Genomic DNA, 23,900 nt, shown 5'->3' with positions numbered 1-23,900 from the left:
TGAATCACAGGGGCACAAAAACGACACTACAAACACTAGTTTTATGCAGTATGTATTGTCATAACACTCAAAAGTACCTAATCAAAGGTAATACTTCATCCTTTTTTTGCATATTGTTGCAAAATGTATGCCAGGTGGTCCGTTTCTAATGGTTTTCAAATTTTTTTCATGTATTTTTTATTTTTCGTCTGTTTTAAACAGCGTTAGCGAAAAATACACACACTCGCACACCTACGCACAAAAATGTCCCCATTGAAACTCAGTCAAATCACTGTTTTGGATGCATCATGACAAAAGCATGGCAATTTAAGGGCTAAAAACTTGTATGATGAGGACATTTTTTCTTTCATGTTTTGAAGGCGCATCTAAGGGTTAATTGGTGACATGAATTAAGGTCCATTCTAATGTTATCTTCACTATCTGAGATTCATTCATTTTTTACAGATAAAAAAAACAGCTACTGTACCTGAGATTATGCGATCCATTTCAGATTATTACAGAATAAGTGACAACAACCAAAAACGGCAGCTACATGAGAGCTTTTATTGAGCACTTTGTGCATCAAAAATCCTTTACAGAATAGACATGGAAAAAAAACATGTTAATCACTTTTTGTCCCTTGACATAATGTTAGAATAACTTCATATAAAAACAAAACAAAACAAAAAAAACATTATATTATTTGGAATAAGAGAATTTTGCAAAAAAAAACAATGACCCACATCCTCTTAATAAATATATACACAATAAGTACTGAGATATAAAAAGACAGATCGTATAGAGTTTATATACAACAATATTTCCATTTTTAAAAAAAATCTTTTTTTTTATCAGTTAATATGTGTTGTATAGTGATTTTTTTTTTTTTTTGGCAATAGAGGGATTTCTTTCGTTACCGTGTGACCTAAATACCGTATTGCACTTCCAGAACAGACTTGTTTAAACTGTCTCATTGACCTGTTTCATGATAAAACTACTCTACGGGGGGAAGTTAGCTGTGTTTTATAATTATCAGTCTATTAAGTGACTGTTTAATACTTACAAAGAGGCTGTAACTTAAATTGATCTATCTGAGGAAAACATTTCTTAAGCCATTTCATTTACAAACAGAATGCATTTACACTACTCTAGCCAAATTGTACTATAATAAAGACACTAAATACTGCCGTGTTGTTTTAGCATTAATACACTGAACCTCTGTGGCTCCCTCTTTACTGTTTCCTGACTTCAATTTGTGCGTAAAAAATACCAAACTTTCAAATAGGGGACGACGACGTCGACGACGACGTGTGAGATGTTTCTCGGGGGGTAAAAAATTCTAACTGTATCGAGAAACAAACGCTGCTTGCATTGCATGAGGTATAGCAGCGCCACGATATTTTTCCGGCACAAAAAAAATAAAGGAAGAATGAGGCACTGATATTTGAGGAGTAACTCATATCTCACTGAGCATAAAAAAGTACTGAAATTAAGCAAAACATATAATTTATACTCTCGAATCGACACCGTTGTCTGTTAAGAGCTATGGCTTTTTTGAATTCCTCTTTTGGGCCTCTTTGACATTTTCAATTATAGATCGAGTCCATAATCACTACATATTTACACGTGTAAACCACTTTTCCTGATGGATCCAAATGTTGTCCTCCACACGACGATCAGATTTCAGTGAGCGTGAGTTTGTACATGCCGCCCAACTCCTCCATGGTGATCTGGAAGGTGTCTTCGTTGGAGTAGTGTTTGATGATGTTGTCGTCCATGTGGACCAGAATACTGTCGGAAAGACAGACGCGAGCGTAAGTGTCCGCTCAATTCAAGCTCATATAGAAAAAGTTACTTCAATGTATGTAAAGTAAACTTAGCTAAATCAAAATATCAGTCTCTCGCTGAAGTTTGTCCATCAATCTGCATCCCAGGTTTATGTTTTAGCAATAAATTAGACGACACGTGTCTCACTACTACAGGAATAGAGCAATAGGACCAGATTATTCTTCACATGTCAACTTTAAACTTGAAATTTCAAGAATAAAGCTGGAATATCATGTCGAGATTAAAGGAATTCATTTTGAGAATAACGTTGGAATGTAGATTAATGTCGACATACCAAGATTAAAGCCGAAATTTCAAGAATAAAGTTGGAATATGACGTCGAGATTAAACTCAAAATTTTGACAATAAAATTGGAATGTAGATTAATGTCGACATGTCAAGATTAAACCCGAAATTTCGAGAAAACGTTGGGATATCATGTCGAGATTAAACTCAACATTTCTACAATAAAGTTGGAATGTAGATTAATCTCAACATGCCAAGATTAAACCCGAAATTTTGAGAATAAAATTGGAATATCATGTCGAGATTAAGCTCAACATTTCGACAATAAAGTTGGAATATCATGTCGAGATTAAGATCAACATTTCGACAATAAAGTTGGAATGTAGATTAATGTCGACATGTCAAGATTAAACCCGAGTTGGAATATCTTTTTTTAAAACTTAAATTTCATCTCGATATCCATCAGAGAGAGTGTGAACGCGAGTTTTTCACCTGCTGAAACTCTTTTTCTTGACTGAAAGCGGGAAAATATCGGAACGTAAAATCTCCCTCTCTTTAGTGACGTCACCGACCGCGCAACTCGAGTCGTAAAAAACCTGGACACCTGGTGTCTGTCCTAATTCTCGAAAAAGTCAAATTGAATCTTGTCATATCGACTTTAAAACCCACTTTTCTTCAGATGAATGAAATCAAATTGAAATATTATCGCGGAATAACAAATACTCACCCTTTCTTGCACTTCTTGTACACTTTTCCAACTTTCTCCAAAGGTAACTCGTATTTCTCTGAAATCTGTTGTAGAAAAATGCAAATGAGTGTCAAATTCTTACTGTACTTTCCTCCACCCCCTCCTTCACTCCCTTCCACCCTCGCTCTCTTGACTCAATCATACCTTATGTCCATTTTTATTGCCCACACACACACACAAACACATTAACAGCGCCAATAAAAGAACTCACAGCTTCCATCAGGCCTTTCAGCGTGGGATTCTTCAGCATGAGGGCGTCAAACACTTCCTCTGTCTCCTTGCGCACATACAGCAGCACTGCGCGGTAAACAGAGAGGGGAGGGAGTCAGACGGGGGGTCGAAACAAACAAAGCACAAACATTCACGCACTAAAACATAAACCTGAAAGAAACCTCAGGGAGAAAAAGTCACGGGTTGACACTCGGCGAGTATCAAAGAGTCAGGCTGACGAGAGACGGCCTGTCTGCTGCTCCGATGTGATATTTTGTGTGGGTTTGTGTGACTTTACTGCGTCAGAGTAAAAGCACATGTACACATTTTATGGTTATAAAAAGACACTACGCTAGCACAACCACTCAGTCACTACAGCACAACCGTCTCGAAATAGATCGAACACTCATTGGATTTCAACCTTTTTTTCTTTTTCTGCAGGATCTTGTGATATTTGTGGTCTCAACATGAGACTGGAGACGTCCTCTGGTTTCTCTGCCAGCTTCAGCTCAAATACACTATTACTGTATGTGCACATTAGTTTCATTCACTTCCATATATGGACAAATGGAAAGTGACTACATTAAGTGTACTGTACTGCAGGGGGATTTCTCACTACTGCAGGAATACACTCAGTCTTGGATAAAGTACTTGAAAGCTACAAGTATCGTACCAGAAAATGACTTTGGGAGAAGTTAAAGTCACTTTTAAGAATATTACTTAAGTAATATTAAGTAAAAGTCTTAAAGTACCTGACTGTACTACTGTCATTTTCTGATATAAAATGTACTTTTAGTATTAGAAGTAAAAGTAACTAGCAGCAACAAACAGGCATTACGTCACCAACTCAACTTTTATTTTGTAGTAACGAAGATGGCTAAGGGAAATGTATCGGAGTAAAAGTAAAAGTTGTCAGAAATATAAATAACAAAGTAAAGGATGGATATGTGGAAATTCTAGTTAATATTTAAGTTAAGAGTCCATAATGTGTTTCTACTCTCTGTAAGGACATTCAATGAGAGGGAAAACTAATAATGACTCATAAATAGTCTTTTTCATGTGAAATTTTGGCTCAAAATGATAAAGATTTGACATTTTTAGAATGTGTCAACCTAAAAAAACCCACATTTCCTCATCTAAAGATCACATTTTTGTGTTGTTGAATTCTTGCAGCCCTGCAGAAAACGATATTATTCATTCAGAATCAGCGTGAATTGGGCGTCCTCTTGTCGCTAAATATAATTTGAGACTACTCGGTTACATATTTGGTACTCGTCGAGTTGAGTTGGCTGCATGCTTATAAATAGGAAATGGGCTAAAGGGCACTGTCTTGTTTGCATGTGTGTGCACGTAGTGATCAGCAGTATTTTGCTGGGTCAGAGGAGGCCTCAGGCACGTGTGTGTGTGTGTTTTCAAAGACCTGCAATCGTCACATGGCCCAGAGAGACTGAGTGTGGTGGTGGGGGCCTTCAGGGGCCGACCAGAGCAAACAGAGCACACGCACTTATTATACTTTTCCACGACGTGGTCCTGGCATGACTTGCCTCGGCACGGCACGGAACGGTTCCTTTGCTTTTCCATTAGCGATAGTACCTGGTACTGGCACAGTCACCGCACTTACACGACACAAACACACACTCACTCACTCATTACTCAAGTACCTTTTTTGGGCTCCTCCAGTCTTGCCATCTTGTTTGGAGGCGAAGAGAACTCTTCCTCACTGAAGGGTAACCTCTTCATCCCAGAGCTGCAGTGGACACACACACACATGAGTTAAATGCCCTTTGTGACCTGCAAACAGGCTATAAAACACAAGCGAGCATGCACACATACACACACACACAGGCATTTCCTAGAAACAACTTCCCCTGTGGCCTTCCTGACTGCTGGGTCTCTGGTCTGTAGAGAATGCACGCTGCATGGATTCTATGGAAATGACACAAAGTCTGTCCCTGGTTCTGATATAGAGGTTTTCTGTATAATGGGACGCGGCCACAGGTTGTCTTAGTTCAGTGAAGGCATGGGACGAAGGCACTGACCAATGTTTGCAATATTGAAATAATATCTTTTAATATAAGTCTTTAAATTCATCTGTTGCCTTCTGTGTGCACCTACAATTAGGGTTGCAAAAAAACAAAACAAAACAAAAACCTTTAAGTTTGGGAATTTTTGAAATATTCCAAATAGGAAACTTTCCACAGGAATTTTGGGAAATAACGGGAAATTATGGGAATGAACTGGAAATTTTCAAAGCTGAAGGTTGGGAACATAAATATGGTTGGTAAAAAAATCTTCTTGGCTATGTATACAGGGCTATTCAGGATTCTGAACGACCAAAGCTCCTTTTCTGAGCCCACAACACAGATACAGAATATTAAAGCCACACATTTGAGCCAAAGGACGACATAAAGTCGAGTCCGTTTTGAAGATATTAACGGTCATAATATCATTAGGACTAGGGTTGGGAATCGTTATCGGCCAGATACTGGTCAAAATCACTGGATCAAATATCAGACAGATAAAAATGTAGAATCCAGTTAATCCAAAAATCCTATTCATACGTTCATAAATGGTCTAAAATGACTGTATCGGAATAATATCAATATCGGTAGATACTCAGGTTTTTGATATTGGTATCGTATCCCTATCGACATCCCTAGTTATGACTCATAATACCAAATTTGTCGTCTACTAATGTCTTTATTCCCGTTAATTCCCATAAATTGCTGTGGAAAGTTTCCAAATTAAAGTTGTGATGGAAAGTTCCCAACTTTGAAAATTCCCAGAATTTTGCAACCCTACCTACGATCGTGAGCACAGATAGGATACATGTTTTTATGTGGGAAAAAAATAAAACATTATTAAATGAGATCACAGTCTTATTCAAAAATAAGTTACAAGGACTGTATGTTGGTAAGTTTGACAGGATTTTTAAGTAACTTTCGTGAAATATTAACATTTTTGTTTTTTTTCCTCCATTCACAATTATAGTGATGTGTGAAATTCACCACGATGCAGGTTAACACATTCATGACATCATCATTGCACCACACATGTATTTGCAGTCATCTGGTGCCGGCTGGTTTCAGCCCTTTCTTTATCTGTTTGTACATTCAGGCGGACATTGCACAGACTTTGCACCCGGGGAGCTGGCAGGGTAAAGTCCGTCTAATGTCTAGTTCCGCTGAATGTGACACATACATACTGTGGGTGTAACGTGTAGAAACGTTCAGGGATGGCGGCGCATGTGTGAAGGCAGCTTTTTTTTTTTTCAAACCGTTTTCCATGTTGAAAGAATAACAGAAAATGAAGAAACTCTAATAATCTCACAGACATAAGAGCATTCCAGTATTGTGCTGCTTCAGACTGCAACCATCTACGGAAGGCTTTCTCATGCCTGTTATTGTCTTATTGTCATTGTTGTGTGTGTGTGTGTGTGTGTTTGTCGCTGCTGCTGCTGCTGCCTCTCAATGGGATTATCCTGGTTGAAATAAAGGCTACAATAAAATAAAAGAAATGAAATTAGAACTCACCTGTCCTCTCCGTCTTCTGCTGCGAAAGGCTGCGAGACAGAGAAGAGGCAGAATTTCAGTAAAACAGGACGTAAAACAAACGCAAGCATATAAAATACAAGTCGATAAGTGGCTTTAAAAATGCACTTGAACGTGATTTTAGTCTGCACTCCAGTATCATCCTGCAGTTCAAACACGTTGTGTCATGTGTCAACGAGAGCAGAGGCCGAGTCAACAGCCGCATCCAAGAGGTTTCCTGTGTCGATCGATTTGTGCATCCTTTATTACCGAGTCTGGTCCACACACACACACACACACAGCAGCATATATGTGGAACAAAAGCCTGCATATTTAAATCTGAAGAACTGATGATCAAAGAACAGGTGCAAACAGACAGGAGGTCACTGACACTATTAGTGATTATTTTTGAATATTACTGCCATAGAATAATTCAACAAAAAGTCAAATTGAGTTGAATGAGTAATTATTAGACTTATTATCAGAATCTTGAGGCATTTTTTTGTGTTTTTCCTGGAAAGCAGCTAGTTTTTTTGTTTTTTTTGGTCATAGCCCTTTGTCCTGCAGCTGTATCGATTGCAGACTGTTAATAGAAATCTATTTTGGGAGGGATCCTGGTAAACTCTGGAGTTTATCAGAAACTGATAGCGCAGAAACTGAAATGTTCAGACGGGTTCAATGTCACCAGCGCAACCAAAAATAACCCCATGTCTGTCTGTCTGTCTGTCGCTCGGGCCTCGCTGTGAGGAAAGCAAATCAGCGCAGAGGAGGAAGGATGAAGTTATTCGTGCTCAGCTGTGTGTTGCTCATGTTCTAACCAGTAGGGGGGGCTCTTAATTTACAAAATAGTGGAGTTTCTCAGCAGATCATCATCCTTTTTTATGTGAATTACCACCAAACGTGTGCAGGCCAGGTGGATCTCTGGAAGTGTCACAGATAAGTGTTACTCTCCTATACTCTATATATGCTTCATATAGCATCCACACATGCAGTTGCACGCCCCGATTTCTTCTGTATGTGTGCGAGAAAGGCTTCAAAAGTCGTACAAATGTCAAAGACATACGTGTCAGATTGACAATGGAGGCCTTCACATAACAGAAAGCATGTTCATCCATTTCAAAATGCTTATTCAAAGGCTACAAAAAACACACCTATTTTTATTTTAACCCATGGTGAACTGCAGTGGGAATAATACACAACTCCTTATATGGACATCCTGGAGGTGTGTGTTTATAGATCACATATTCAGGCTTTAAAAAATGTTGTTTTTTCGTCTTCTTATGTGTTGTTGAGTCAAAGTTATGACTCATTTAGTGTCACATTTGTTTAGTAGTGATATAATGTAGCGATAATTGTGCACAAGTCACTAAAACTAACTAAAATAATTGTATTTCAGGTCATAAAAATGAGCCAAACGAGCTTATTTCCCAAATTCAATCCGATTTTAAACATTTTGAGTACTTTATTTGCTCATGTGTGTTTATATAGTTGGTGAAAATGTGCTGGAGAAAAAGCATACAAGACCCTCTATATTGCACATTATTATAGCCTCTGTTTATACTGTATGTGTAAGGGGAAAAAAGCAGCCCAAAAGCTCTCTTTGGCATGCGTGCTTCTCATTACCTTAACTCCTAGACTGTTCGTGATCTCTAGAAAATTCAAAAACTACCGGAAAGCCTGGTAACGACCCATTTATTTGAATCAGGTGTGTTGGAGCGGGGACCAGGATTAGGAGTACCACAAAAAATAAAACTCAAACGCCTGCACATGCACACCGAAACGTGAAAACTTGAATTCCATACATATGTACAATAGTTCAAAGTTCAAATTGTAAATGTGAAATTGTTTATGTCATTTTAGACTTCCTATTTTGTAACGTGAAAAATCCAAATCGGTTTTTTGTCTTTTACTCCTTTAAACTGTTATTGCACAGTCAAAGACACACTAAGAATATTCAATAACTGCCACATATTGAAAGTTGAAGTTACTACAGTACTAAAATCTAAATAAATCCAGGCAGCCTGATGATCATAATGTCATAAGAGGTTTAAAGCAATTATACAATTACATAAACACAGTGCAGTCACTCTCTGCCTCCTAAATGTCACTCACTGGACCTTTAAAGTGTTTGTAAGTGTGGTATATTCCACTTGAGTCACTGCTGGTGAATGATTCATTTTGTGAGTAAGCAGCCTCCCGAAATACAGCCGTGCGTGTGTTATACCGAAGCAGAGCTCTCCGTACGTGCCAAGTAACAGGCAAAGCAGGTCACCTCGACCCAGGCTGGCTGAAGAGTGGGTGGAGGCGTAAGGGACAAACTGTTTATGGAGCGCAGAAGATGCTACGAGAGGGCGCCAAACAACGACGTAGCGGCACAAACAAAAAAACAAGTCTATTCCCAGAAGCAGCGTACAAGACGTTGGCACAGTGTGTGTGTGTTATTTAGTGCACGGTTTCTCAATCCTACGCCCTGCATGTTTCAGAGTGTGTGTGTGTGTGTGTGTGTGTGTGTGTGCGTGTGAAGAGCACTCACATGGCGCTGCAAGGTGGAGAAGTGAATGTCGGGAATGAAAAGCACCGGCTGAGTCTCGAGGTCGGTCATCATCTTGAAGATGGTCACGTCGTTGCGTTTCTGGAGGATGGGAACTTTGACGTCCACAACTGGGTGGAAAGAAAAAAAAACTCCACATAAAACACTGTTTATCTTTATCTGGTACATTACTGCGCTGTTTCTTAAAGAGTATTTCGTGTCATTCTTTTACTTACTTTTCATTTATATTATACATTTCTTTTGTAAATATTTGATTCTGATTTGTACCCTCTGTTAACCCTTAGTGCACCCTTTGTAAAGTATCAGAAAAAGACTTCAATCTCAGAAGTCTGACTTTTTTAAGATTAAAGGTCATTAGACCAAAGTCAGAATTCTGACCTTAATCTCAGATTTTTGACTTTAATCTGTCTATTTGTTTAATCTCAGAATTCTGAAAGATTAAGAGTCATTAGATAAAAATCAGAATTATGACTTTAATCTTACAATTCTGACTTTAATCTCTCTGATCTTTCTTTAATCTCAGAATTCTGATTTTTATTAAGATTAAAAGTCATTAGATAAAAATCAGAATTCTGACTTTAATCTTACAATTCTGGCTTTAATCTCTCTGATTTTTCTTTAATCTCAGAATTCTGACCTTTCTTAAGATTAAGAGTCTTTACATTAAAGTCAGAATTATCACTGAATTCATGCCGTTTTATTTATTTTTCATGTATTTTTTTTAGACGTGGCCCTAACACTCCTCTGTAGTTCATAATATAACACAATTAATAACGAAACAGTGACTCACAGGCCATGCCGGGGTTGAGTTCAGACACCTTCCCTTTCCGGCGGGACTGCTTCCTCTCCTCGTCCCGGATCTTCCTCTCGGCTCCCTTGTCGCAGAAGACTTTGATCTGGCAGTAGGCGCGGTGGATGGGCTTGTTGCTGCGGTTGTTGTAGCTGTAGGTGTCGATCTGCAGGTTGAGCGGGAGACCCTTCACCCCCTTCTGAGACGAGAAGTCCGTGCTCAGACAGTTGACGGAGATGAAGATCTGTGTGTGAGAGAGAGAGAGGACGGGGAAGACAGCGGGACAAATTAATTATTATTATTATTATTGTTATTATTATTATTATTATTATTAATAATAAATGAGACAAAGAAGTCTACTTTAGTAACCCATCTTTTTCTCTCACTGTTCACACTGGCATCTTTGTGAGAGGCCTCAGGTTTATTCACTGTTCTGTGCTGCCCTCCACTGGTCATTGACAGTCATTACATGCTTTCTTTTTATTTCTTCAGGTTATAATAGTTTTTCATTGGTTTTAGTTTTTATTTAGTTTTTAAAATGAGTTAGTTTTAATTAGTCTTTAGCGCGTGTTAGCTACTAGTTTTCCTAATTTTGTTAGTTTTCGTGAACTATAATAACCTTGTATTTGTAGTAAACAAGGTAATGTTAGGGCAACCTTTAGTTTTTAGGGGTTACAGTGGAGTTAGATCCCGTCACAGCAGTTCCACCGTCCATTTCCGTCTATCACTGCTCATAAAGGATCAGTGACACCAGATAGAGATAGAGATAAGATACGCTGTGTATGTGGCGGTTGTTTTTGTAATACAGGTCTCTGGTACTTATATAGCAAACAGGTTACTATCATTATGTCAACAAAGAGTGTTTGAAACACCTACTGGAGACGACCTGAGGGCTGAGGAGCACACTTATACTTTGTGTTACACAAAGGTTAAATAAAAAGGTTTTGTTGTGGTTGTTTTGTCGGTGTTTTACGGCAGTTGGTATCTCTCTATTCTCTCTACGGCACATTATAATGCAACAATCCATTCTATTAATTATAATATAGTCAAATGCAAAGAACAGAGGATGTCATTCCTTGTGCAAAATGTATCCATGTTGCACGGTTACCCACAATAATACACAAAATATGTATCATATACAGTAAACTGTATGAAAAATGTAGTCTGTAATGTTAAATGTGATATATATAATATAGTAAAATGGAACCGTTAATGCCTATAAAACGTCTCAAATAAAAATGTTATTGAACCAGAAGCCCAGAATATGGTTGTCCACAAATGAAATGTCATTGATTAAAGATGACAAATGTTGTGATAATGGGTTTTCATGTTTAATTTGGTTATAACAGCTTAAAAAAATAAATAAATATAATAATAATAATAACATCTTGTAAATACATAGATTTTAGGAGAAGAAGTTTAGTTTTACTGTATTGCTCCATACAAACTCATCTGTTCCTTTTAAACTGATTAACTGTGTGATTTTGGTACAAAACGTGGTGCCGTGCTATGACGTGTGAGGACAGCGTAAACTGGGTTTGACAAAGAGAATAAAAATAATGCAAACAGTCTCAGGTTTGTTTGTTTTTTTCCTTTTTGGATGATTCCACTAAATTGCCCCAGAGTATGTAAATATAAAAGGTGGGGCTGCCCTTTGCAAATACACTGCAATTACATATATAATGAAGGGCAATCACCCCGAGGCACACACACACACCAACTGGTTTCCATGACTTCAGAGGACATTGCATTGACTTACATTAATTTCCTGTTGACTTAATTTAACCCTAAAACTAACCTCAGCTTAACTTTAAAAAAAGTTCCCATAATGTGACTGTGTAAACAGATTTAGGTCCCCACAACATAAGGAATACCAGGTACACACACACACACACACGCAGGTTTGTGCAGCTATTCTTCTTAGGACACTATGTTGACTTGCATTAATTGTGATGGCCTTAACCAGGGGTCTACAACCTGGTTTTGTTTTAGTTAATTTTTTTTTTTTCAAACACCTATTTAGAGATCAAGGTGAGAAATGATGTGGGGCGACTAAAAATATGCGTCACATCCTATGTCTGTGTCAAACGTGATATTTAAAAACCTGACAAAACCAAAACAAAGCCATTTCTCTCTCTCTCTCTCCCTATATATATATATATATATATATATATATAAATAAATACTTATATATAAAAGTTAGTTATCATCATTTTATGTGTCAAATGCAGAGTCAAAAATGGCTCTTTGAATTCTGGAGGAATATTATCCTTAATAACCTTAATCATAACCAGCTAATACCTGACTCTAACCTTAACCTAACCACAAATTAAATTCAAATCTTAGTCCTGAACTTTACTAGCTCTTTTAAAAATGAAGTTGTGCCTTATGAGGACCAGGTTTTCGTCAACATGGAGACCACTGGTCTAGACAAGGTCAGTGTTTATGCCAAAGTGAGTACACACACACACAAACGTCTTCATCCGCCACCGTACACACTGATGAGACGTTAAATCAACCTGGTGGGTGGTACTTCCAAAAACACACACCGTGAAGTCAAAAACACACAAGGATGAACATCCTATGGACACAGGCCTCGAGTCATGAGACAGTTGGGCCCACATCCTGTTTTTGTGTGCATGTGTGTGTGTGTGTGTGTGTCCTACACGGAGCCATCGCACAGCAAAATGACTCACGCCGTCTCTTTGTCTGTCAATTAAGTTGTCAGTCGTCGTCATCGTCAGCTCTCGTGGCGGTTGGTGGGAAACCGCGCCACAGAGAGAGAGAGCGTTCAGGAAAATGTCAACAAGAGACGAGAGAGTGGAAAAAAAAGAAGCTCCTCCTCCTTTCTGTCTGTCACCTGTCGGACAGGAATTTATTTGTCAACTGACCAATCCGGTCTTTGTCCACCCCCCCTGCTGAGTTTCCTCATTCCTGCGCTCTTTGATGCTCCTGCCTGTCGCGTAGACATTCCTCAACGCGAAGCATCACAATAGAGGTGACAGGCAGGTTGGACCAGTCACACACACACACACACACACACACAAACACACACAAACACACACACACACTCTCTCTTCTATTGATGTGCATGTTTTTTTTTACGCTTAAATTTCACAGGAATCCCAGTGATTAACGATTATCACCGATGACATCGTGTCCAAAACCTTAACTCTGCTCCATGTCAGAAACTGAACGGGAAAAGGTCAAGATGAGTTCAAGGCATTGACGGACATGGAGACAGTCTATGACCGTGGGCCACATGCGGCCCATACCCAACTACTTAGTGGCCCAACCTGTGGTTCCACCAAAGAAATGACTAGAAAAACACTTTTCACTGTCCCTCAAAGATTCCTGCAGTGGTCGGATGAGGTTTGATAGCAGCATAAGTTATTTTTGTATTCTGCTAAAGGCACTTAACGATGTCCGTGGGTCATATATGACAACTGTTTATCTTATTTCAAAGAGAAACAAATGCTAATATTGTGCACCTTTTTGATTTTGTGCACTGTGAGATGACAAACACGTTTATTTTTAATTTAAAATAGTTGCAGCTCATACTGTTTACTTTGAGGTGTGTCAAAATAATTGTATTGCTTGTTTTTTTATTTATTATTATGTAATTTTTAAATGTGTCATCACCTGCTGATTACTGGCTGCAGGAAATGTCTGAGTGACTGAGTGTGTGAAGTTTGTGTGTGTGTGTGTGTGTGTGTCTTTAACTGTCTTACTTTGGCTTCTTCATTCGTGTCCCAGGTGAAGGAGATGGCGTTGTAGGAAATCTCCTCGATGTTGCCGATTGTGTTGAAGCTCTCCTTGTAATCAGCTGTGACAACAAACACACTGTTCAAATGTACTCTTTCACAAAAAACAGACACAAAACAGTGATTGAGACGTCAAATTGGAGTTATTTACTTCCCGAACAGAAAAATCCATTTTAGTGGTTGAATGTTACACTTGATTAAAGCGTAAAAGGTGAACTCAGTTTGTTATTTGCCAAATAAATCTTTCGGTGGTCTAATAAATGTGTTAAGCTCCGTGTGTATCACATTATATATCCCTGTTATAAACATGATAACAGTTATTTGAATAAATGGAATGAAAGTTAATTATTACTGCTACCGTGTGATACAATGATTTCAGATCTCAGACGTTGTTTTAATGTATTATATTTCAATGTATTCTCCTCTATTGTTCTATTTTTATTTTTATTTCCTGGACTATGAGTGTGTAAAAAAAAGTCTTATGCAGTTGGCTAGACGTAAATCGAGAGTTTAACCCTTTGAGCCCTAAGCCTATTCTGAAGGTCTCTGCTCAAAAACTGCACACTCATGATGATTGAAACGAGTATATCTCTGCAACCACAAGGTCTATTTGAGTACTTTGGGTGTGATAGTAAAGGGAACACGTGTGAGATGTGTTAGTGCTTTGTTTGAAAGTTCAATCAGATCTCTATATACAGTATTTCCCATTCCGAAAAAACGAACACAGGGCTGTATCCCAGTACGCACGCCTGTAATTCCGCCCCGGATTGGTGGTCGACTTGAGTGAATAACACGTCATCTGATTCAATAGAATGAGAGTGACAGCACTGTCGGCCAATCGAAAAATATAAACGAAAACAACACGGACGGCGCGGATCTCTTACCGATGTCGAGACACCTCTGTTTGGCAGTGTGCTGCCTGGAGTGCCAGTACTTCCAGTGTTTCAGCTGGTCATCTCTGCACTTCTCCTCTCCAAACACCACCATCACGACGCTCTGCAAACGTCCACGTGTTATGATTATATTGCTGTCCACTAATCCCGATCTCTTACTTGTTTTCGGGGTTTATTTCTTTCTTCTTACCCTGACTTTGGTGATCGGCTGCTGCAGGCCTTTGGTGTCGATCTCCCGGAGCGTGATGGGGTAAAACTGGCCTTTGTTGAGATACGTCATCGTCCCGTCACCCGTCTTCTGACGCAGCGACTTGGACGCCTCCAGAGTGTACTCAAAGTTATTCCTGAAAGCAGAGATACAGGGGGAGGAATCAAGTACCACTTCACAAATAGAATATTTTGAGCTAAAAAAATCAATTTTCTTTGTGTAAAAGATGACATTTATGTTGATTTAATTCAGGATGTATCGCCCTATGTCAGCTGAGATAAAGCGGTAGAAAATGGATGGATGGATGATTTAAGACACTTTGTGGAGCCACTGCAGCTAAATTGACTCAGAGAAGGGCCAGGTAACGCCCATGTGTGTGGACTCTCGTCTTTCACACAGAGGGGAGGCTGATGTTTCCCCCAGTGACAGCGATGAATGAGGCCATTCTTGCGGCGCGGTGTCAAAAGCTGAATGGTGGTGTGGCGGTGGAAGTCGAGCGGTGGGCCCGGCGGCAGCGCGACTTACCCCGGCACGGTGTTAAAGTGAGCGTAGTCGTCGGGCGTCATGCGTAACTGGAGATCTCCTGGGAAAGAGAACACCTGAGGCGCACAAAGAAAAACACAACAAGTGTGAAGTCAGGAGGATACGAAACAACTCGCTTTGATTATAAATGACACTATTTTTGCTCTTATGCCATTTTCCAAGTCATTTTTCTTAATTTACCCTCCATCTTATTTTCTTTAGTTAGTTAAACCCCCCTCGTCTTGTACTGAGGTTTTTATAAGAGTGAGAAAGAGCTTTGGCTATTGTAAGAGAAAAGTACAGCACTTTATTGTGTCGGTGAGACAATGACATAATAACACACTAGCCACTGTTTTGGCATGTTCAAATAAAACCAAGGAAGACTGAGCCCACCACTGGCTCCATGGGATCAGGTGAAAGTCCTATTGTCTAATGGGAAAGTTCTGAGAGAGGAAAGTGGAGGAGCGGAGGGGGGAGGCGGCTGGGAGAGTACGGGAATCGAAACACTCACCTCCTGGGAACCGTCCTTGAAACTCTCGGAGAAGGTGGAGTCGGGCGGAGTGCGGGAGTGAGTGCTGGGGCTGAACTGGACCCCGTTGTGGGTGAGCTGGCGGTCGAAGACGCTCACGTGGCCGTCGTTTTCGGCGCAGTTGTTTGGCACGGTCACAGAGAAGCCGTGGGTGGGCACCTCCGTCTTGACGGGCGGGTAGTTTGGCACTGCAGCAATGGAAACTGTGACTGTCGTGTCTGAATAGAACAGCACAATCAGCAAGACTGACGATCACGCTTTCTGCTTTTAAGAAGCTTACTGTCTGTTATTGTGTGTTGCCGTGTCAGGACTGACCTGGTGAAGGGAACTGGTTCCTCTTGTCCTGGGCCAGCTGGAGAATATTGAAGGGCCCCTTCAGAACCTGGATCCGGCTCTCCATACCAGCTTCCTGGAGTGGGGCTATGGAGTGTCCAGCCTGGATGTGGTGCCTGCCACATCCAGAAAAATGTGTTTGTTAGTTAGTTAGTTTTGGTATTCACAGGTGCTATAGAAATACATGCAGACACATTTGTGTTGATGCATATGCTTGTAAATTGAATAGCAACACTCTGCACATGAACAAATAGACCTAAAAAGGTGTAGACTGAGGTTGAAGCTTATTTTGCCTACCCTAAGTCATTTTGTTACCCGTCTTACATGTACTGGAAGTCTTATATGTATATTTTGTTGAAGCCCTGTTTGTCAAGCCCTTCCAGCCATGTAAAAATATGAAATTCACTACTCAGACTGGTAGAAAGCCTCCACATCTTCACCCGCCGACTAAAAACACATTTCTTTCGACTCTACCTCGACTAAGACAACAACAACGACGACGGCGACAAAAAAAAAGAAGAAAAAAAAGGCACTTATGAATAGCACTTTATAGTTTGGCTTACTTGAAGCACTTACTTACTACAAATGTTTAAATGCACTTATTGTAAGTCGCTTTGGACAAAAGTGACTGCTAAATGACATGTAATATGTATATAAATGTATAAATAAATATACATTTATATAAATGTAATGTAAATCCACTATAGATAGCCAGGTAGCTAGCTAGACAGATAGCTAGCTAGATTAGCTAGCTAACGAGAAAGATAGACTGTTAGCTTGCTAGCTAGCTAGCCAGATTATTTCAAACACATGCAACATTTACAATGACAACACATTTACATTTACATCCTGTCCTATGTTTGAAAAGGAGTTGGCAGAAGTATAAACTGATGTACCTACCCTCATTCCTATTACACACACAACTCAGTTTATACACTACTTTATCCCATCGCCAAATATTTACATAATTACAGTGTTTTATACAATGTTCTTAATGTTCTCAGTGCAACACAAGAATACATCTGGCTTAAACATGACCATTTCCATCAACTGCTGTTCCTTATCCTTATATTTATTTAAAATGTGTATTTTGTATATTCTTTTAAAGTGATTTATATTTACACTCTGTTACTCTGTTGTGTTTTAATTCATCTGTTGGACTGTTTTTTTTTATAATTTAACCCACCGAGATTGAAACACACATAGCTACTTTTTAATGTTGTCCTGGCACACTATAAAAATAAATTATTATGAAAGAATAACTATAGAATTAAATCAACGAGAAGTATAAAACCACAAAAAAGGTTATATGAGTACATACCGTATATAGTAGCTGTTATTATCGTTAGGAATTATTAACTAGTGTGTTTTTTCCTCTGCGTCATGTGATCACCTGACGTTACATGCATGTTTTTAATCAATAAGGGGCGGTGTCTCTTGCATTCATCTCCGATAGTCATGCAAATGCCCGCCACAGAACAAAATGCTGAGAACGTTTAAGAGCTTCAATCGCTCCATTCCCTTCGCGCCGTGCTTCACTTCTGCTGCCTTTATTTTCCTAAAGGGTGGGGGGCTTCTGCTCACCTTTTGTTGGGATCCACATCTGAGACCAGTGTGTCTGGCTTGTTCTGTGCTATTGTTCTCTTTTCCCTGGGCACCTGTATGGGAAGAGCAAACACAGCCGCTCAGCATCTGACCACATCACATCCAACAAACTCGGGTCATCCGCGCTGTCTGTACGGGCGGCGAGATCGGTTACATGTCCCACACGGTGCCTCGCAGGTGTCGTCGCAGGTGAATGACGGTCATATAAGTGAAAGGGTGTAAGAATTTGTAACTTATCCCTCATTTCCAGTGTCTATGATAACCTGAAAGCTGTCATACGTTCTCCTACATGTTCTGAACGTTTGCTTCTGATACCTTGTAATAGTCGTAGAGGAGGCCGAGGGCTGCGGCGCTGTCCTCGTCTCCGTTGATGCTCATCATGGCTTTGGTGGCGGCCGTCAGTGGGTTCTCCAGGAACGATTTCCAGGCTTCGTCCTCCGTGGTGTAGGAGCGACGCTGCCCGCCATAACCCGGCTCGTTCTGAAGAACCAGGACCGCACGCTTACTGTGGGGGGGAAAACAAAGGGTTTTACACGTTAATACACGGATAAACCACGGATTTATCATGAGAACACATAGCACCTACTTTTTTTCCATCACTATGTTCAAATGTATACAGAGGATATGATAATGTGATACAAAGAAATCAGAATTTTCACCAACTATATAAACACACCTGTGCAAAAAGTACTCAAAATCTTTAACAATCAGATTGCATTTTTATGAACAAAAATAATATAAAGAAACAGTCTCTTTTGTGACTTTTGCACAATTTTTGTGACTTTATATCAGCATACCAAAAAATGCAATGCCCTTAAACACTGACTATCTGACGTATGTCAGCTGAGATTGGCCGAGACCGAGCATTACCGTAGTTACGCGATCGGTTTCTGAAAGCTGAGACGTTGCACATCAAAGCCAACGTGTGGTTATTACGGCAATTTCAATTTTTGGTCTGTTTTTTGCACATTGGGAGACAAAGAAACACTGAGAGACTAAAAAAATGATGTTTTATACTGCTCACATTTCAAATTGAACACGCAAAATCTGTCGTTCGTGTACAACTGCGGCGTTTAAATTGTTGAAACAGTATTTTAACATGCAGTACATTGTAAATAACTGCCAGTTATTGGCAAATGGGTAAAAGCACTCAGTTAAAGGATATTGTCAGATCCTTTTATGGTTAAAATAAGCAAAAAAAAAAAAACAACGCGCAAGGAGACGGTAAAGCCTGAATATGTGACCTATAAACACCCCCAGGATGTCCATATAAGGCGTCGTGCTTTATTCCTTCCTACCTACACGGGGGAGAGAGTCGAGTATTAGGAAACAGCCTGTCACAACGCTTTTTCTCAAGCGTTAGAGAAAGAAAAGAACCAAACGACTTTTGTGCCGAGACTCACAATCACTGCTGCTTCGTTCAGAAACAGACGTGACAGGGCGACCAGTTGTTCAGGATTTTCCACACGATTGTGCAACAAATCTCAGTCACCGAACCACGACTGCGACAGAAAGACGCTCTACAGGCTCGTCCAGTGCGACGACTCTGGTTTTTTCGCCGCCGCTCATTGGCTGAGATGTTGACGGCGAGTGACGTATGTGACCGCGCGGCATTCCTGCGCTCTGTTTTTGTACGGGAACCTGTTTGTAAGACGTTGTTTTTAAGGCACAGTCACGGCCTGCATCTCTCTGCTCTTCCTCTTCCATCTTAAGAGCTCTGGTTTGTATTTGTGTGCGTCTGATAGTCAGTGACGGCGTTGCCTGTTTACAACAAACGAAATGTTTGCTCAGCTCCTGTTTACTTAAAAGGTGTCTGACCTCACGACATCAACAAAGTAAAGTTCCCAGCGAAGTTTCATCGGCGAGAACAACAATTCCGCTTCCTTCCTTTGTCACTTCACCTTCGCTTCAGTCGTCCACCTGCTAAACTTTCTGCCACAACACTATAGTTGCTATGATAAAGTGTAAATGGACCGGCTCAGCTTCCACGCCGAGTATCTACAACAAATACAGGTTTTCTTTTTTTGTTGTTTTTGTTTTGTTTTTCCTCTCAATGGTCAAGAGCAAAGTGATCATTAGTAATCCTATATCTAATTGTGCTCATCATACACTGCAATCTGATAAGATCCCCTATTAACTCCTTTAATTACTTCCTTTTAGCTTTTCATATTCTCTCGTGAGTTTTAGATGTGAAATGGTTTTGCCCAGGACTCCCCCTGGAAGTCCCTCCATGGGTCCTTCCTGGCTAAAATAAAAGATAAATCAATAAAGAAAATAATAAAATCACAGTCAAACTCCATAGAAATTCATAAAACACACAAAAAATAAAGTGTTTGGGGGGGTTTTTTCAAAGGAAAAGCAGATGTGAAATTTTACATGTGCGGCAATAAAGGCATTTTAATGTACATGAAGCATTTAAAAAATGTCACTTTGAGTACTGCTGCTGCTGGAACTGCATCATTTGTCACTTTCTCTCACTTTTGTTTTTTTTTGCTGTTGTTTGTTGTTTATGATGTTGTTTACACTCCATGACTTAGTATGTACATACATATATACATATGTATACACTTACACATTTATAGTCTGTGCATACTAGAGTATTCAACATCATTTCTTAATAGTTATTTTTCTTTATATTATTGTATGTTTATAGTCTTAGAGCCACTCAGGGTTACATGTCACTGTGAGTGTAACGATGCGTGTGACAAATAAAACTCTTACATGTACAAAAATTGTACATTTGGGTTTTTTTTGGGGGGGGTTTCAAGAAAAAGCGGTTGTATAATAAATTCCAAATGTGGGGAAATGAAGGCAGCGTGAATCTGACATTGTAATCTACACAAATCTATTAAAAGAAACAACAAAATAACTAAATATTCTATGCCAACATTCAGCCACAAAGCCCCCACAATGTGTACCTGTGGATACATTTGACTCATGTAGAGTAAGGACCTCATATAGCCCTGTGCTTGCTTACATTGTCTGTGTTAGTAGTCGGGCCAACGCCTAACAGGTGTACAGTTTCACTCCCCTCAAAAGTCTCCTTGTCATTATTATCCTCCAAAAAAAAAAAAACACAAACAACACACTCATATAGAGTGTGGTCGAACCATCTCTCACAACACGAACAATCAAATATGATCACTGTTCACTGTTTATTATAAGCCTGTGTCCAAAAAACCATCAGCAGAGCAGAGCAGAGGCAACGTTTCTTTTTCCCTTCTCTTTCTTTCTGCCACGTTTATTTCTTGAACAAACACCATTAGGACTACACACACACACACACATAACCGAACAGTTAGAGCTTAAAGCAAAATCAAACACTAAACCGCCCCAGCGTCGTCACGGGACACTTTTTTTTTTATTCTAACATGCGCCGGAGCTTTTGCACGACAGGTGGAGGAGAAAACACCTGTAACAGGCTGGAACACGACAGGTGGAATAAACCCTGGGAAAACCTGTGAGAGAAGCAGCCACACGTACAATAACATTCAGCTAAATAAGAAATTCCAATTTTACACGTTTTTACCCTGCAGGTCAGAGATGAACACACCTGTGTCAACTCCAAAAAAGGTGAAGGTGCAAAAACATAAAAAAGAAAGAATAAAATCAATCCATAAAAAGAAAAGAATAAAAAGCTGATAGTAGCAAGGCTGTGTGCAGAGTGTAAATAAAAGTGGCGAGTCAGGACGACTTACTTGTCATGCTCCTGTGACATCTCTCGGTCGGTCGAACTGGACTTTCTAGTTGGTACTGAAAATCCGATCCGTCTTCTTTGCCGTGGAAAAACTCCTCCGCTACCACAGGGTGAGGGCCGCGGCAACAAACAACGTGTCCCTCACTGGGAGACAAACGGGTTTTGTCGGCTTTTCTCGCTTTTTGGGCGCAATGCGGAGAAATCGAGGCCGGTTTTACCTGTGACAGGCGCGCGGATTGGATTACAGGTGGACGCGTGGGCGGGGCCCCACTGTCAATTATCCATGTCCCGCGCTGTGATTGGCTCGCCGTGTGCTCCTATACCTGCAGCTGCAGAGACTCAGGGTTTCACACACACACACACACACACACACACACAGGGGGGTGTTGCAAAGAAAGTGTTTTTTAAGGAGGGCCAGATTTGATCATGTCTTCTAAAAAGTACTTAAAAGGTGATACTTGAGTAAAAGTACAAGTATCTTAACCAGAATATGATTTTAGAAGAAGTTGAAGTCACTTTTTTTTTAATAATGTCACTTAAGTAAAAGTCTTAAAGTATATGACATTTAGTGTATTCAAGTGTCAAAAGTAATGTTCTGATATAAAATGTACTAGAAGTAAAAGTCAGAAAGTAAAAGTACCACATGATAACATTTTACTTAAGGGGACACACATCTCACATGAATTGTTTTTAATGAAAGGCAAACCTTTACAAATTAAATGCTGACAAAACAAATGTATCAGTCAAAACTTTCTCACTCACTCAGGGACCTTAATTAACGCCAGTTCACCTGTCTACATCATGCACCGTTTACTTATGTAAAAGTATTAAAAATTACTTTAAAAAGTACAAATACACAAGTTACGGTAACACTAGTAAATGTAAATGTAATGTAATTCATTACTTTTCACCTCTGCATATAAGTACCTAGAAGGTGATACTTGAGTAAAAGTACAAGTATCTTACCAGAAAATTACTTTTTTTATAATATTACTTCAGTAAAAGTCTTAAAGTATACAACATTTACTGTATTTAAATATAAAAATTAATGTTCTGATATAAAATGTACTTAAGTTTCAGAAGTAAAAGTATAAAAAAACTGCAGCGTTAGGATTGAGCAATAGTGGCTCAGTGGTAGGGTGAGATGTCGTACACCTGGAAGGTTGTGGGTTAAATTCCTGACTACTAGTCTATGTATCCTTGAGCAAGACACTTAACTCCAAGTTGCACCGTGCGAATTGGTGAAAACTGGTGTGTAAAGCAGCTCATCAAGACTAGAAAAGCTCTATATGACTACAGACCATAATATCAACTCTTCTTCTTCTGACTTTATTTGGTCATGATGAGTAACAAAGATAGTTAGAGGAAATGTAATGGAGTAAAAGTAAATGTTGCTAGAAAAATAAATAACACAGTAAAGTACAGATACGTGAATTGAGTTAAAGTTAGATACAAATGCACTGTTTATTAATAATAATAATAATAATAATAATAATAATAACAATAATAATAATAATTGTATTTCCCTTCTCACAATGTAACCAAATCCAAGCTACGCAGGAGTGAACACATGAAACAATTCTGCCCTTTCTTGCACATCTGGAGTCAGATATCATAATAGGAGATGAATGCATGAACCTATCTGTCACAACTGAGTTGCAAAGTGAAACTCCTAACGAGCTGAGCTAACGGGGACGACAAGAGACCAAGGCTGATTTTCTGTCCCACTGGCCAGAAATAAGACATTACAAAAACCAAAGCAGGACTTTGCTTGGTTTAGCAGCTGTGATTTGGGGTTAAAGTGCAAATTTTAAGTTTTAATTCAGATTTCATATCGTTCTCAACAGCTTGGAACTCATAGAGTGTACATGGTTGTATGTATTTTTTTTTTACTTTTATATTTTGTATACTTTCACTCACTCTTCTTTTAAATGCTTTCTAATTAAAGTTGGATTGGATTGGAACCATCCACTCTCTCAGTCACACAGTCAATTCAAAAGTGCATGATTTTTGGACTGTGACATCTTTACTTTCCATAACTTGTGAGTTTTTGTGTGTCTAACAAAATAAAATCCCATTATTATCCAATATAATGTGTACATCATAAACAGTCTCTCTTGTTGTGTATCTTTTTTTTTTTTACTTACATTGATCATTTAACTTACATTGATCATCTATCTATCTATCTACCTGTCCATCTATCCATCTATTCATCTATCTGTATCCGTCTGTGTTCTTCCTCCCATCGTAATCCTCCATCACCATAGCTTTGGGCCACTTATGATAAAGTTGAAAATAAGTCAATAAATAAATAAACCGACATGTATCACAAACCTCTATAATCCAGCAAGAAGCACATGATTAAAAGAGACAACACGAGCAAAAACAAACATCTTTATCTGAGGATAGAGGGAGATTAACTGATGCTATCAGCCGTATTCAAAGTTCCTATCAGCCGTATTCAAAGT

The 23,900-nt window shown here is 39.3% G+C and overlaps 1 protein-coding gene across 2 annotated transcripts; it reads right to left on the bottom strand.

Annotated features, from left to right (window-relative positions):
* Positions 1-696: 696 nt before the first annotated feature.
* On the bottom strand, positions 697-21,633 carry grhl1 (grainyhead-like transcription factor 1). 2 transcript variants are annotated; one of them, XM_044048099.1, is made up of 16 exons: positions 21,434-21,633; positions 18,051-18,240; positions 17,715-17,788; positions 16,113-16,246; positions 15,780-16,015; positions 15,272-15,345; positions 14,729-14,882; positions 14,530-14,641; positions 13,613-13,707; positions 9,882-10,125; positions 9,074-9,201; positions 6,544-6,572; positions 4,672-4,757; positions 3,012-3,097; positions 2,780-2,844; positions 697-1,770 (listed from the first exon to the last, which is right to left on the bottom strand). In XM_044048099.1, exons 1-16 carry the CDS (start codon positions 21,451-21,453, stop codon positions 1,656-1,658), a joined length of 1,842 nt encoding a protein of 613 aa, XP_043904034.1. In that variant the 5' UTR covers positions 21,454-21,633; the 3' UTR covers positions 697-1,655. The 2 variants fall into 2 exon arrangements, with proteins under 2 accessions (XP_043904034.1, XP_043904035.1); XM_044048100.1 differs by having other exon boundaries at positions 15,780-15,985.
* Between the last annotated feature and the right edge of the window lie 2,267 nt (positions 21,634-23,900).

The sequence above is a fragment of the Solea senegalensis genome, linkage group LG16, assembly GCF_019176455.1.
Source record: "Solea senegalensis isolate Sse05_10M linkage group LG16, IFAPA_SoseM_1, whole genome shotgun sequence".
Classification (NCBI taxonomy): Eukaryota; Metazoa; Chordata; class Actinopteri; order Pleuronectiformes; family Soleidae; genus Solea; species Solea senegalensis.
Note: the sequence above shows the minus strand (reverse complement) of the source record. Positions and strands in the feature narration are given on the sequence as shown.